At 39.3% G+C, this 15,745-nt stretch overlaps 2 protein-coding genes across 2 annotated transcripts; both read right to left on the bottom strand.

Annotated features, from left to right (window-relative positions):
- Nucleotides 1–5,579: 5,579 nt before the first annotated feature.
- On the bottom strand, nt 5,580–7,450 carry LOC137272486 (uncharacterized). The gene is made up of 3 exons (XM_067804868.1): nt 7,254–7,450; nt 6,743–6,817; nt 5,580–6,378 (listed from the first exon to the last, which is right to left on the bottom strand). Exons 1-3 carry the CDS (start codon nt 7,341–7,343, stop codon nt 6,067–6,069), a joined length of 477 nt encoding a protein of 158 aa, XP_067660969.1. The 5' UTR covers nt 7,344–7,450; the 3' UTR covers nt 5,580–6,066.
- Nucleotides 7,451–12,002: 4,552 nt separating this feature from the next.
- On the bottom strand, nt 12,003–13,873 carry LOC137272485 (uncharacterized). Its single transcript, XM_067804867.1, has 3 exons — nt 13,677–13,873; nt 13,166–13,240; nt 12,003–12,801 (listed from the first exon to the last, which is right to left on the bottom strand). The coding sequence occupies exons 1-3, from the start codon at nt 13,764–13,766 to the stop codon at nt 12,490–12,492; spliced, it is 477 nt and encodes a 158-aa protein (XP_067660968.1). The 5' UTR covers nt 13,767–13,873; the 3' UTR covers nt 12,003–12,489.
- Between the last annotated feature and the right edge of the window lie 1,872 nt (nt 13,874–15,745).

The following is a 15,745-nucleotide window of genomic DNA, read 5'->3' as shown; positions in this document are numbered from 1 at the left end:
AAATAGTACAGTATACAAGAAGATCCTATACTACAGTTTTGAAACAAATACCAAGAACCTATCGCAACTGTGTAACTATGATAACTGCATGTGTATATGAACCTATCAAGTTTAACTCATTTACAACCCTTAAGACCTTTACCTTCCTTTTGCTGCTTGTTAGAGGTATGTTGTCGCTTTCCTTTCAAAGATGTCGATTTTCATCCCACGTATGACCATTACCATGACACATAAGTACATATTTAACCCAATTTAGAAATAACTAAAATTATAACTGTACAAGGGCAGGTACATTCTGTGGTGTGTTCTACACTCAACTTACACAACGATCGGGCATTTCATCTGCTGTGTCCTCCCTTGTAATCTCCTCATCGAACACATCAGTCGCCTTTAAAACCTGTGGTACAAGGGAGATAAGTATGTCAGTATCACTTGGTCAGGATTGCTGATCCGAATACAGTTGATGAGGGTTGTGCACTATGTAACCTGCATTAGTTAGGACAATGATCGATAGGTAGATAACAGGAAAAAGGTTCACCAATGATACAGGTTTAATGATAGTGATAGTGATAGTGATGGAGTGACTGTGTGAAGATATTCGGATCCTCGGTATGTCAGTGAAAAATGTGTATGGTATAATCCTTCATTCTGATATATGCACAAAGCTTATTACGTTGTTGTAGCTGTCATGGCCAACTAATGGTGCAGGATGGGAAGAATGAAGTTGAACTGAGACGGAGAGATACACATTTACACATGAAAAATACACTTCACACATTGAATAAATAAAGAACACATTGGATGAATAGAGATGTCAACAATGCATAACGTACCTGGTGATCTCCTTGGCTGCAGCATATTAACCACTGAAAAGCGATCCGACATCGCTGACCAAACGACCAAGAGTTGTTCCGTCCGTTCATGCTCCCTGTGTAAGACCAATGAATCAACTGAGACAGCGACGGAGCTGTCCCATGTTGGTGTCCCAGCAGGCATGCGCTGAGAAGTGTCTGAAATGTGTATGAATAACTCGACTGCTCTCATTGGTTGAAACATTCTTCGGATCCACCAGTCAAGGTGCATACATAAGAATATCTTTGAAATGGGCTTTTCGAAATGCGGATATACATTCCGTGTATATTTATAAACACTTCTGGAACATTGAAAGGCATTTCATGTATTTGTATACGCTCCGGCCAATAACTGCATGTGAATTAGATAATATCTATCCACGGGAATAGACACAGTTTTTACTGGAGGCAGCTGTAAGCATATGTCCCTTATGATAGTGTAATTTTCTGCCACCTTTTTTGTCGGATCGTGCTTATAATTGACTCGATCTCTTTGTGTTTAGTTACTGTAGTATGTGTTTTGTGGATTTTAGGCACTATTTAACAATCACTTCATAACTTTGCGGTTCATATGATACTACATATCAAGTATAATTCCCAATAAACTATGTTTTTGTTATAAATGTCAACCTTCATGGTGTAATGGAGAAACCATTTTCTCGGGGGGTCGATGGTCAGTGGTTCGATCCTCATCTGGTACACGTAGAAATACGCTATATGACCACGCTTGCTACTGCACTGACGTTGGGCATGTAGTTAATGAACACCTGTTGGATAACTGTGTGTGACTGGTGTGACCAAGTCACATTGTGGCATGGTGTCTACAAAGGCCGGTACTACAAAAGTTGAATCAGTCCGAACTAGTAAAAGATGGCCGCGAGATCACCATAGATCGTTATCCGCTCAAGATATTTCAGGAACTACATTGCTTGTTCCAATCCAATTCTTCTGAGGAACAGATAACTGGCGGCTCATGTGCTGGTTGCAACTTGTCTTTGGCGGACTTACAACAACTGTCAGTTTGAGATGTGGAAAACTCGGATTCGCAAACTTCGGATCTAAGACTTACTCAAGTGTACTTTATTCTGTTGTAGTTTCGGATCGTGTCATTCTTTGTCCTGAATTAGTTGTTTGACAAGACAGCCATCAGTTCATGAAAATGACTTTCCCCGTTCAAGAAGCTGCTCCATACTTTGCCGTCTGCAAACGTTTACAAACCAACTGACTCCGATTCTTAACTGAAATCCGAGGTTTGTGTATGAATCCGAAAAATATCATCTTGCATTCATCAAGGTATCGGGAGTCTCGAGTTTATCTCTATGGCTTCATGACCACCCCTTTACGAATGTTGCTATATGGAAGCGTTCTCTAGAGGCACCATAGCATATAAGCAAGACATTTTCTGATATATATTATATGTTAAACAAATAAGTCTACAATACCATCTACCCTGTCAGTTTACATAAAATCCTTGAGAAAAAGAAATAGTTTACGTAACTCATACATTAACAGATTCTATTCCTTTATGCCTTTAACCCACTAATTACGTGTTACTGACACGTAGTATATCCCACATTACAATAATTGTTTGATTAAGCAAGTGTTTCCGATAAAGGAAGTGAAGCATATCTGAAGGTTCATATGAAGCAGTGTACTGATATGGGGCCACATGGCTCATTCAGAATCTGTCGGTACCCCAAACTTATATTTCTTTTGTCAATAAACTGACTTCGAGTTATGGGGCTTCTCCACATGCGTGTATGTGAAATGGAAGCACTAATGCTTGTGGGAGTAATTCTCGGATCAGGTTCATGTGTGATTTTATCATTGATCACTCGAGAAGGACACGTGTGTAAATTCTCGAATCCTTAACACCAGGGACTTAAGGAACTGATAAATGCCACCCATAGGATAACAATCACGACATGTTAACTCTTGAACACCTTAAATATATTTTTCATAAATACCCTTCTGCATATTTTCAAGAACAAAACAACCATTGTACACGATGTTTTCTTTATATCCTATGACATGAAATATATTTATATGTGTCAGAATATATCACTATAACACTTACATACAGACTATGCACATACTAATGTGATGAAGGTTTTGCAGTTATGACTTGAACTACGGACACTCTGAAGGTGATTCTTGTTGTCCCCAGTCGTGACTGATGACGAGAGTCAAACCTCGTCAGAATGTACGGATTGTCATTGCAGTGGTGCTTATGTAACTGTCATACACAACGGGAGCTCAACAGTTTTCAGGCGTGTCTTCATTTTGTAATATTTCAGTATGAGTAGAAGGGTGATGTCCATGGCACTGCTTCACGAGTTCGATTTAGACAGAAACACGACTGAGCGCCGAAGATTGTTCACTAGTCTCTTCTTATGACCCTCACCGTAACCTGTTGACCTAGCAGAATTCTCCAATGATATCTCACACAGATGATTTTCATTCGTCACTAAAGATATCCCACCATAGTTGCAAGCTGTATATTGATATATAACACATTCTGAATATCAATGAACTTGGTGTGAAACCATCCTTCCTCGTCTGCGTACGGGCACACCGTGCTCATCTACTTCTCACAAGGAAATAACGCAGGATAGACTGAGGTCGGTCCATATAACTGTGAAGAGAAATATATTTTATTTCTCTAAGTAGAGAGCAAACGTGTCTTGTATCGGTTACCAAAACACATTCCGACTGTAGGTAAACCTTTCCAACCTGGAGAGTCTACAAGTACATGTTTGCTGCAGCTTCTACTCATGTAACTGTCATACATAACGAGAGCTCAACAGTTTTCAGGCGTGTCTTCATTTTGAAACATTTCAGTATCAGTAGAAGGGAGAGTCCCACGGCACTGCTTCACGAGTTAGATTTAGACAGAAACACGACTGGGTGGAATCTTTTAAGCGAAGAACAGCAACGTTTATAGAGCCGAAGAGTGTTTGCCTGTCTGTTCTTATGAGTCTCACCGTAACATGTTGACCTAGCACCGTTCTCCAATGATTTCCAACACAGACGTTTTTATTCGTCACAGAAGATATCCCAAAATAGTTGCAAACTGTACATTGATATATAATAAATTCTGAATATCAATGAACGTGGTGTGAAACCATCCTTCCTCGTGTGTGTACGAGCACAGAACGCTCATATACTTCCCACAAGGAAATAACGCAGGATAGGCAGAGACCGGTCCATATAACTGTGAAGAGAAATATGTTTTATTTCTCTATGTAGAGAGCAAACGAGTCTTGTATCGGTTACCAAAACACATTCTGACTCTAAGTTCACCTTTCCAACCTGGAAAGTCTACAAGTACACGTTTGCTGCAGCTTTTAGTTATAGCTCGGATCATATCATAATCAAATCAATGTCAGTTACTCCATCGTTTTCAAGAGCTGAACAAAAGCACCAACGTCAACATCACACACAGTCTACTAGAACATCCAACAGAACATTGACCGTAGCTTGTGTCCCAGCTATCTGCCTCGACTACACGCAGTAGAAGCGGCTCGGACACACGGGAGCTCTGAACAACAGCAGGCAGAGGCACTGTCGACCCACCATCGCTGTGTAACGACTGCAAACAGATATAATAGTAGAAAATGCTGTGGTAGTAAAGGTGTTTGTGACATTTAATGATTCTATGTAATAAATCGTGCAACATCACAAGAACAATTATAACTTAATACAATAAATACATAAAGGTATATGTTTGTCCTAAAGGTCCTACCTGATATTAAAACTGTCTACAGCAACAGAAAATCCCCTGCTGTAAAAAAGGAAACCGCCTCTTAAAAACATTTTGTTTAACAAATCTCCAACGGAACATGTCCAGTCAGTCCTCCCCTCAAGAAATAGAACATGTGGACTCAATGGCAGTTCGTTACATTATACATGCCCCGTGCAGCCAATGAGTGTTTTGGTTACGTAACGGATCACAAATTTCGGATTTACTTGAAATAGTTGCGACGTGTTACTATCTATGGATACGATCTCCTAACCCTGTCTGTATCTAACCTGATCATGAATATGGTTTGCATCTCCATGTATGTTTACATGTTGCATTACTGCTGATGGAATCTTTGCACTTTATTGTCAGTTTGTTGACATTGAACACATCGACCAGGAATGTTTCATGGTGATGAGAGAATAGGTTAATGTTCAAAACATGTTACTTTCCTTAAAAGCACTCACGTGGGCTGTTTCTTATCTACTGAAATAAAAGGAAACTACGTCCGGGTTTGAGCTATTTTGACACACCTGACCTCATATTTTGTTGGGTGGATATATTCATACGTTAAACGCTTTGACTCAGCTTGAAAATAAATGTTTGGAAATACATTTTCTTCAGGAACGTTCCGATGATTCATGTGCCATTTAGTGTATAAATCATTTCACTAACCAGGACATAGCTTTTACGAAGATAATTGACGTATCGTGCATATATGCGGGCACATATATTTCATTGATTTTGTCGGATCCGCTACAAACATCAGACTGAAGACAGATGCTACTTTTTGCTTCGTTGTTTAAAATTTACTCTGCTCTGAAAACTGTGCCAGTTAAATGAAAGTGGTGTGTAAGTAATACATTCTATGCCAGACAGTGAAGCCAATTACAAACTGGTTTGATGCTACTGTTTAAATTACTCATATCACTCATATACAGTACTCACATTTCCAGGATATTTGGACACAAAAGAAAGATAAAATGTGTTTTCTCAACAAATTTATTTCAGGGCACAAAGCTCAAAAGGGGAATGCATATATGTATAAACTTTATATGTATTTTGTTGACAGTGATACAGAACAATGTTAATGTGATGAACCAAAGTAAGTGCACACACTGTACATGTTAACACTGTATTTACTCTAAAATAATCAATGTTATTTCCGAAATGACTTTTTTTTATTCCATTCAACGTACAATTAACTCTAGACTTTTGCTCCTAATTGTATCAAATCGTAGAAACAAAACATCACCAAGAGTAATCAGTAAAGTGGTCAAATATGATTTTGCCACGAAACCGAATTTATCATCTGTCGGAATATAAACAAAAGAAGATGTTCAGTAACTGTAATGTCAGGCGTAAAGGTCATTCTATGTTATTTATGGGTTCAAATGTAACACAGTCAATGTTTTTGAAGAAATGTACTCCTCATCATTGCAGCATCCATAAGTGAGATTTGTGTGTAAATGTTTAAGTAGTGTATTGAAGACACTTGATGACAGCAAACATGTCCACCGTACAGGCATACACACTCTCCTGCAGCACATTCACTAGCACGTCCACTGTCGCCTTCCCACCTTCCTTCATCCTCCACTTGTCCAGCATACAGCGAGGCAGCTTACACCTCTGTACACAAGCATAGGACAAACCCAGTCGGAGTCCGACCGTCTCCCAACCTTCAGCCAGGCATTCCGACACCAGCAACACAACTCTCTCTGTCACAGGAGCCATCCGTTGTTCTTCTGTCAGATGACTGACCCAGTCCTCCTTTGTACACTTGTGCTGAAACAACGATATGTTCATTTTGATGCACTTTGAGCAATGAAATAATACAGTATACAAGAAGATCCTATACTACAGTTTTGAAACAAATACCAAGAACCTATCGCAACTGTGTAACTATGATAACTGCATGTGTATATGAACCTATCAAGTTTAACTCATTTACAACCCTTAAGACCTTTACCTTCCTTTTGCTGCTTGTTAGAGGTATGTTGTCGCTTTCCTTTCAAAGATGTCGATTTTCATCCCACGTATGACCATCACCATGACACATAAGTACATATTTAACCCAATTTAGAAATAACTAAAATTATAACTGTACAAGGGCAGGTACATTCTGTGGTGCGTTCTACACTCAACTTACACAACGATCGGGCATTTCATCTGCTGTGTCCTCCCTTGTAATCTCCTCATCGAACACATCAGTCGCCTTTAAAACCTGTGGTACAAGGGAGATAAGTATGTCAGTATCACTTGGTCAGGATTGCTGATCCGAATACAGTTGATGAGGGTTGTGCACTATGTAACCTGCATTAGTTAGGACAATGATCGATAGGTAGATAACAGGAAAAAGGTTCACCAATGATACAGGTTTAATGATAGTGATAGTGATAGTGATGGAGTGACTGTGTGAAGATATTCGGATCCTCGGTATGTCAGTGAAAAATGTGTATGGTATAATCCTTCATTCTGATATATGCACAAAGCTTATTACGTTGTTGTAGCTGTCATGGCCAACTAATGGTGCAGGATGGGAAGAATGAAGTTGAACTGAGACGGAGAGATACACATTTACACATGAAAAATACACTTCACACATTGAATAAATAAAGAACACATTGGATGAATAGAGATGTCAACAATGCATAACGTACCTGGTGATCTCCTTGGCTGCAGCATATTAACCACTGAAAAGCGATCCGACATCGCTGACCAAACGACCAAGAGTTGTTCCGTCCGTTCATGCTCCCTGTGTAAGACCAATGAATCAACTGAGACAGCGACGGAGCTGTCCCATGTTGGTGTCCCAGCAGGCATGCGCTGAGAAGTGTCTGAAATGTGTATGAATAACTCGACTGCTCTCATTGGTTGAAACATTCTTCGGATCCACCAGTCAAGGTGCATACATAAGAATATCTTTGAAATGGGCTTTTCGAAATGCGGATATACATTCCGTGTATATTTATAAACACTTCTGGAACATTGAAAGGCATTTCATGTATTTGTATACGCTCCGGCCAATAACTGCATGTGAATTAGATAATATCTATCCACGGGAATAGACACAGTTTTTACTGGAGGCAGCTGTAAGCATATGTCCCTTATGATAGTGTAATTTTCTGCCACCTTTTTTGTCGGATCGTGCTTATAATTGACTCGATCTCTTTGTGTTTAGTTACTGTAGTATGTGTTTTGTGGATTTTAGGCACTATTTAACAATCACTTCATAACTTTGCGGTTCATATGATACTACATATCAAGTATAATTCCCAATAAACTATGTTTTTGTTATAAATGTCAACCTTCATGGTGTAATGGAGAAACCATTTTCTCGGGGGGTCGATGGTCAGTGGTTCGATCCTCATCTGGTACACGTAGAAATACGCTATATGACCACGCTTGCTACTGCACTGACGTTGGGCATTTAGTTAATGAACACCTGTTGGATAACTGTGTGTGACTGGTGTGACCAAGTCACATTGTGGCATGGTGTCTACAAAGGCCGGTACTACAAAAGTTGAATCAGTCCGAACTAGTAAAAGATGGCCGCGAGATCACCATAGATCGTTATCCGCTCAAGATATTTCAGGAACTACATTGCTTGTTCCAATCCAATTCTTCTGAGGAGCAGATAACTGGCGGCTCATGTGCTGGTTGCAACTTGTCTTTGGCGGACTTACAACAACTGTCAGTTTGAGATGTGGAAAACTCGGATTCGCAAACTTCGGATCTAAGACTTACTCAAGTGTACTTTATTCTGTTGTAGTTTCGGATCGTGTCATTCTTTGTCCTGAATTAGTTGTTTGACAAGACAGCCATCAGTTCATGAAAATGACTTTCCCCGTTCAAGAAGCTGCTCCATACTTTGCCGTCTGCAAACGTTTACAAACCAACTGACTCCGATTCTTAACTGAAATCCGAGGTTTGTGTATGAATCCGAAAAATATCATCTTGCATTCATCAAGGTATCGGGAGTCTCGAGTTTATCTCTATGGCTTCATGACCACCCCTTTACGAATGTTGCTATATGGAAGCGTTCTCTAGAGGCACCATAGCATATAAGCAAGACATTTTCTGATATATATTATATGTTAAACAAATAAGTCTACAATACCATCTACCCTGTCAGTTTACATAAAATCCTTGAGAAAAAGAAATAGTTTACGTAACTCATACATTAACAGATTCTATTCCTTTATGCCTTTAACCCACTAATTACGTGTTACTGACACGTAGTATATCCCACATTACAATAATTGTTTGATTAAGCAAGTGTTTCCGATAAAGGAAGTGAAGCATATCTGAAGGTTCATATGAAGCAGTGTACTGATATGGGGCCACATGGCTCATTCAGAATCTGTCGGTACCCCAAACTTATATTTCTTTTGTCAATAAACTGACTTCGAGTTATGGGGCTTCTCCACATGCGTGTATGTGAAATGGAAGCACTAATGCTTGTGGGAGTAATTCTCGGATCAGGTTCATGTGTGATTTTATCATTGATCACTCGAGAAGGACACGTGTGTAAATTCTCGAATCCTTAACACCAGGGACTTAAGGAACTGATAAATGCCACCCATAGGATAACAATCACGACATGTTAACTCTTGAACACCTTAAATATATTTTTCATAAATACCCTTCTGCATATTTTCAAGAACAAAACAACCATTGTACACGATGTTTTCTTTATATCCTATGACATGAAATATAGTTATATGTGTCAGAATATATCACTATAACACTTACATACAGACTATGCACATACTAATGTGATGAAGGTTTTGCAGTTATGACTTGAACTACGGACACTCTGAAGGTGATTCTTGTTGTCCCCAGTCGTGACTGATGACGAGAGTCAAACCTCGTCAGAATGTACGGATTGTCATTGCAGTGGTGCTTATGTAACTGTCATACACAACGAGAGCTCAATAGTTTTCAGGCGTGTCTTCATTTTGTAATATTTCAGTATGAGTAGAAGGGTGATGTCCATGGTACTGCTTCACGAGTTCGATTTAGACAGAAACACGACTGAGAGCCGAAGATTGTTCACTAGTCTCTTCTTATGACCCTCACCGTAACCTGTTGACCTAGCAGAATTCTCCAATGATATCTCACACAGATGATTTTCATTCGTCACTAAAGATATCCCACCATAGTTGCAAGCTGTATATTGATATATAACACATTCTGAATATCAATGAACTTGGTGTGAAACCATCCTTCCTCGTCTGCGTACGGGCACACCGTGCTCATCTACTTCTCACAAGGAAATAACGCAGGATAGACTGAGGTCGGTCCATATAACTGTGAAGAGAAATATATTTTATTTCTCTAAGTAGAGAGCAAACGTGTCTTGTATCGGTTACCAAAACACATTCTGACTGTAGGTAAACCTTTCCAACCTGGAGAGTCTACAAGTACATGTTTGCTGCAGCTTCTACTCATGTAACTGTCATACATAACGAGAGCTCAACAGTTTTCAGGTGTGTCTTCATTTTGAAACATTTCAGTATCAGTAGAAGGGAGAGTCCCACGGCACTGCTTCACGAGTTAGATTTAGACAGAAACACGACTGGGTGGAATCTTTTAAGCGAAGAACAGCAACGTTTATAGAGCCGAAGAGTGTTTGCCTGTCTCTTCTTATGAGTCTCACCGTAACATGTTGACCTAGCACCGTTCTCCAATGATTTCCAACACAGACGTTTTTATTCGTCACAGAAGATATCCCAAAATAGTTGCAAACTGTACATTGATATATAATAAATTCTGAATATCAATGAACGTGGTGTGAAACCATCCTTCCTCGTGTGTGTACGAGCACAGAACGCTCATATACTTCCCACAAGGAAATAACGCAGGATAGGCAGAGACCGGTCCATATAACTGTGAAGAGAAATATGTTTTATTTCTCTATGTAGAGAGCAAACGAGTCTTGTATCGGTTACCAAAACACATTCTGACTCTAAGTTCACCTTTCCAACCTGGAAAGTCTACAAGTACACGTTTGCTGCAGCTTTTAGTTATAGCTCGGATCATATCATAATCAAATCAATGTCAGTTACTCCATCGTTTTCAAGAGCCGAACAAAAGCACCAACGTCAACATCACACACATGTACACAGTCTACTAGAACATCCAACAGAACATTGACCGTAGCTTGTGTCCCAGCTATCTGCCTCGACTACACGCAGTAGAAGCGGCGCGGACACACGGGAGCTCTGAACAACAGCAGGCAGAGGCACTGTCGACCCACCATCGCTGTGTAACGACTGCAAACAGATATAATAGTAGAAAATGCTGTGGTAGTAAAGGTGTTTGTGACATTTAATGATTCTATGTAATAAATCGTGCAACATCACAAGAACAATTATAACTTAATACAATAAATACATAAAGGTATATGTTTGTCCTAAAGGTCCTACCTGATATTAAAACTGTCTACAGCAACAGAAAATCCCCTGCTGTAAAAAAGGAAACCGCATCTTAAAAACATTTTGTTTAACAAATCTCCAACGGAACATGTTCAGTCAGTCCTCCCCTCAAGAAATAGAACATGTGGACTCAATGGCAGTTCGTTACATTATACATGCCCCGTGCAGCCAATGAGTGTTTTGGTTACGTAACGGATCACAAATTTCGGATTTACTTGAAATAGTTGCGACGTGTTACTATCTATGGATACGATCTCCTAACCCTGTCTGTATCTAACCTGATCATGAATATGGTTTGCATCTCCATGTATGTATACGTGTTGCATTACTGCTGATGGAATCTTTGCACTTTATTGTCAGTTTGTTGACATTGAACACATCGACCAGGAATGTTTCATGGTGATGAGAGAATAGGTTAATGTTCAAAACATGTTACTTTCCTTAAAAGCACTCACGTGGGCTGTTTCTTATCTACTGAAATAAAAGGAAACTACGTCCGGGTTTGAGCTATTTTGACACACCTGACCTCATATTTTGTTGGGTGGATATATTCATACGTTAAACGCTTTGACTCAGCTTGAAAATAAATGTTTGGAAATACATTTTCTTCAGGAACGTTCCGATGATTCATGTGCCATTTAGTGTATAAATCATTTCACTAACCAGGACATAGCTTTTACGAAGATAATTGACGTATCGTGCATATATGCGGGCACATATATTTCATTGATTTTGTCGGATCCGCTACAAACATCAGACTGAAGACAGATGCTACTTTTTGCTTCGTTGTTTAAAATTTACTCTGCTCTGAAAACTGTGCCAGTTAAATGAAAGTGGTGTGTAAGTAATACATTCTATGCCAGACAGTGAAGCCAATTACAAACTGGTTTGATGCTACTGTTTAAATTACTCATATCAATACAGTACTCACATTTCCAGGATATTTGGACACAAAAGAAAGATAAAATGTGTTTTCTCAACAAATTTATTTCAGGGCACAAAGCTCAAAAGGGGAATGCATATATGTATAAACTTTATATGTATTTTGTTGACAGTGATACAGAACAATGTTAATGTGATGAACCAAAGTAAGTGCACACACTGTACATGTTAACACTGTATTTACTCTAAAATAATCAATGTTATTTCCGAAATGACTTTTTTTTATTCCATTCAACGTACAATTAACTCTAGACTTTTGCTCCTAATTGTATCAAATCGTAGAAACAAAACATCACCAAGAGTAATCAGTAAAGTGGTCAAATATGATTTTGCCACGAAACCGAATTTATCATCTGTCGGAATATAAACAAAAGAAGATGTTCAGTAACTGTAATGTCAGGCGTAAAGGTCATTCTATGTTATTTATGGGTTCAAATGTAACACAGTCAATGTTTTTGAAGAAATGTACTCCTCATCATTGCAGCATCCATAAGTGAGATTTGTGTGTAAATGTTTAAGTAGTGTATTGAAGACACTTGATGACAGCAAACATGTCCACCGTACAGGCATACACACTCTCCTGCAGCACATTCACTAGCACGTCCACTGTCGCCTTCCCACCTTCCTTCATCCTCCACTTGTCCAGCATACAGCGAGGCAGCTTACACCTCTGTACACAAGCATAGGACAAACCCAGTCGGAGTCCGACCGTCTCCCAACCTTCAGCCAGGCATTCCGACACCAGCAACACAACTCTCTCTGTCACAGGAGCCATCCGTTGTTCTTCTGTCAGATGACTGACCCAGTCCTCCTTTGTACACTTGTGCTGAAACAACGATATGTTCATTTTGATGCACTTTGAGCAATGAAATAATACAGTATACAAGAAGATCCTATACTACAGTTTTGAAACAAATACCAAGAACCTATCGCAACTGTGTAACTATGATAACTGCATGTGTATATGAACCTATCAAGTTTAACTCATTTACAACCCTTAAGACCTTTACCTTCCTTTTGCTGCTTGTTAGAGGTATGTTGTCGCTTTCCTTTCAAAGATGTCGATTTTCATCCCACGTATGACCATTACCATGACACATAAGTACATATTTAACCCAATTTAGAAATAACTAAAATTATAACTGTACAAGGGCAGGTACATTCTGTGGTGCGTTCTACACTCAACTTACACAACGATCGGGCATTTCATCTGCTGTGTCCTCCCTTGTAATCTCCTCATCGAACACATCAGTCGCCTTTAAAACCTGTGGTACAAGGGAGATAAGTATGTCAGTATCACTTGGTCAGGATTGCTGATCCGAATACAGTTGATGAGGGTTGTGCACTATGTAACCTGCATTAGTTAGGACAATGATCGATAGGTAGATAACAGGAAAAAGGTTCACCAATGATACAGGTTTAATGATAGTGATAGTGATAGTGATGGAGTGACTGTGTGAAGATATTCGGATCCTCGGTATGTCAGTGAAAAATGTGTATGGTATAATCCTTCATTCTGATATATGCACAAAGCTTATTACGTTGTTGTAGCTGTCATGGCCAACTAATGGTGCAGGATGGGAAGAATGAAGTTGAACTGAGACGGAGAGATACACATTTACACATGAAAAATACACTTCACACATTGAATAAATAAAGAACACATTGGATGAATAGAGATGTCAACAATGCATAACGTACCTGGTGATCTCCTTGGCTGCAGCATATTAACCACTGAAAAGCGATCCGACATCGCTGACCAAACGACCAAGAGTTGTTCCGTCCGTTCATGCTCCCTGTGTAAGACCAATGAATCAACTGAGACAGCGACGGAGCTGTCCCATGTTGGTGTCCCAGCAGGCATGCGCTGAGAAGTGTCTGAAATGTGTATGAATAACTCGACTGCTCTCATTGGTTGAAACATTCTTCGGATCCACCAGTCAAGGTGCATACATAAGAATATCTTTGAAATGGGCTTTTCGAAATGCGGATATACATTCCGTGTATATTTATAAACACTTCTGGAACATTGAAAGGCATTTCATGTATTTGTATACGCTCCGGCCAATAACTGCATGTGAATTAGATAATATCTATCCACGGGAATAGACACAGTTTTTACTGGAGGCAGCTGTAAGCATATGTCCCTTATGATAGTGTAATTTTCTGCCACCTTTTTTGTCGGATCGTGCTTATAATTGACTCGATCTCTTTGTGTTTAGTTACTGTAGTATGTGTTTTGTGGATTTTAGGCACTATTTAACAATCACTTCATAACTTTGCGGTTCATATGATACTACATATCAAGTATAATTCCCAATAAACTATGTTTTTGTTATAAATGTCAACCTTCATGGTGTAATGGAGAAACCATTTTCTCGGGGGGTCGATGGTCAGTGGTTCGATCCTCATCTGGTACACGTAGAAATACGCTATATGACCACGCTTGCTACTGCACTGACGTTGGGCATTTAGTTAATGAACACCTGTTGGATAACTGTGTGTGACTGGTGTGACCAAGTCACATTGTGGCATGGTGTCTACAAAGGCCGGTACTACAAAAGTTGAATCAGTCCGAACTAGTAAAAGATGGCCGCGAGATCACCATAGATCGTTATCCGCTCAAGATATTTCAGGAACTACATTGCTTGTTCCAATCCAATTCTTCTGAGGAGCAGATAACTGGCGGCTCATGTGCTGGTTGCAACTTGTCTTTGGCGGACTTACAACAACTGTCAGTTTGAGATGTGGAAAACTCGGATTCGCAAACTTCGGATCTAAGACTTACTCAAGTGTACTTTATTCTGTTGTAGTTTCGGATCGTGTCATTCTTTGTCCTGAATTAGTTGTTTGACAAGACAGCCATCAGTTCATGAAAATGACTTTCCCCGTTCAAGAAGCTGCTCCATACTTTGCCGTCTGCAAACGTTTACAAACCAACTGACTCCGATTCTTAACTGAAATCCGAGGTTTGTGTATGAATCCGAAAAATATCATCTTGCATTCATCAAGGTATCGGGAGTCTCGAGTTTATCTCTATGGCTTCATGACCACCCCTTTACGAATGTTGCTATATGGAAGCGTTCTCTAGAGGCACCATAGCATATAAGCAAGACATTTTCTGATATATATTATATGTTAAACAAATAAGTCTACAATACCATCTACCCTGTCAGTTTACATAAAATCCTTGAGAAAAAGAAATAGTTTACGTAACTCATACATTAACAGATTCTATTCCTTTATGCCTTTAACCCACTAATTACGTGTTACTGACACGTAGTATATCCCACATTACAATAATTGTTTGATTAAGCAAGTGTTTCCGATAAAGGAAGTGAAGCATATCTGAAGGTTCATATGAAGCAGTGTACTGATATGGGGCCACATGGCTCATTCAGAATCTGTCGGTACCCCAAACTTATATTTCTTTTGTCAATAAACTGACTTCGAGTTATGGGGCTTCTCCACATGCGTGTATGTGAAATGGAAGCACTAATGCTTGTGGGAGTAATTCTCGGATCAGGTTCATGTGTGATTTTATCATTGATCACTCGAGAAGGACACGTGTGTAAATTCTCGAATCCTTAACACCAGGGACTTAAGGAACTGATAAATGCCACCCATAGGATAACAATCACGACATGTTAACTCTTGAACACCTTAAATATATTTTTCATAAATACCCTTCTGCATATTTTCAAGAACAAAACAACCATTGTACACGATGTTTTCTTTATATCCTATGACATGAAATATAGTTATATGTG

Source organism: Haliotis asinina, chromosome 2 (assembly GCF_037392515.1).
Source record: "Haliotis asinina isolate JCU_RB_2024 chromosome 2, JCU_Hal_asi_v2, whole genome shotgun sequence".
Classification (NCBI taxonomy): domain Eukaryota; kingdom Metazoa; phylum Mollusca; class Gastropoda; order Lepetellida; family Haliotidae; genus Haliotis; species Haliotis asinina.
Note: the sequence above shows the minus strand (reverse complement) of the source record. Positions and strands in the feature narration are given on the sequence as shown.

Bases quoted from the DNA above. Each gene is read 5' to 3' on its own strand.
- LOC137272486 (XM_067804868.1), bottom strand. From the start codon at position 7,343: ATGAACGGACGGAACAACTCTTGGTCGTTTGGTCAGCGATGTCGGATC. The intron at 6,818-7,253 runs GTACGTTATGCA...CTTGTACCACAG, and splicing joins GCAGCCAAGGAGATCACCAG to GTTTTAAAGGCGACTGATGT. The intron at 6,379-6,742 runs GTAAGTTGAGTG...TCGTTGTTTCAG, and splicing joins ATGAAATGCCCGATCGTTGT to CACAAGTGTACAAAGGAGGA.
- LOC137272485 (XM_067804867.1), bottom strand. From the start codon at position 13,766: ATGAACGGACGGAACAACTCTTGGTCGTTTGGTCAGCGATGTCGGATC. The intron at 13,241-13,676 runs GTACGTTATGCA...CTTGTACCACAG, and splicing joins GCAGCCAAGGAGATCACCAG to GTTTTAAAGGCGACTGATGT. The intron at 12,802-13,165 runs GTAAGTTGAGTG...TCGTTGTTTCAG, and splicing joins ATGAAATGCCCGATCGTTGT to CACAAGTGTACAAAGGAGGA.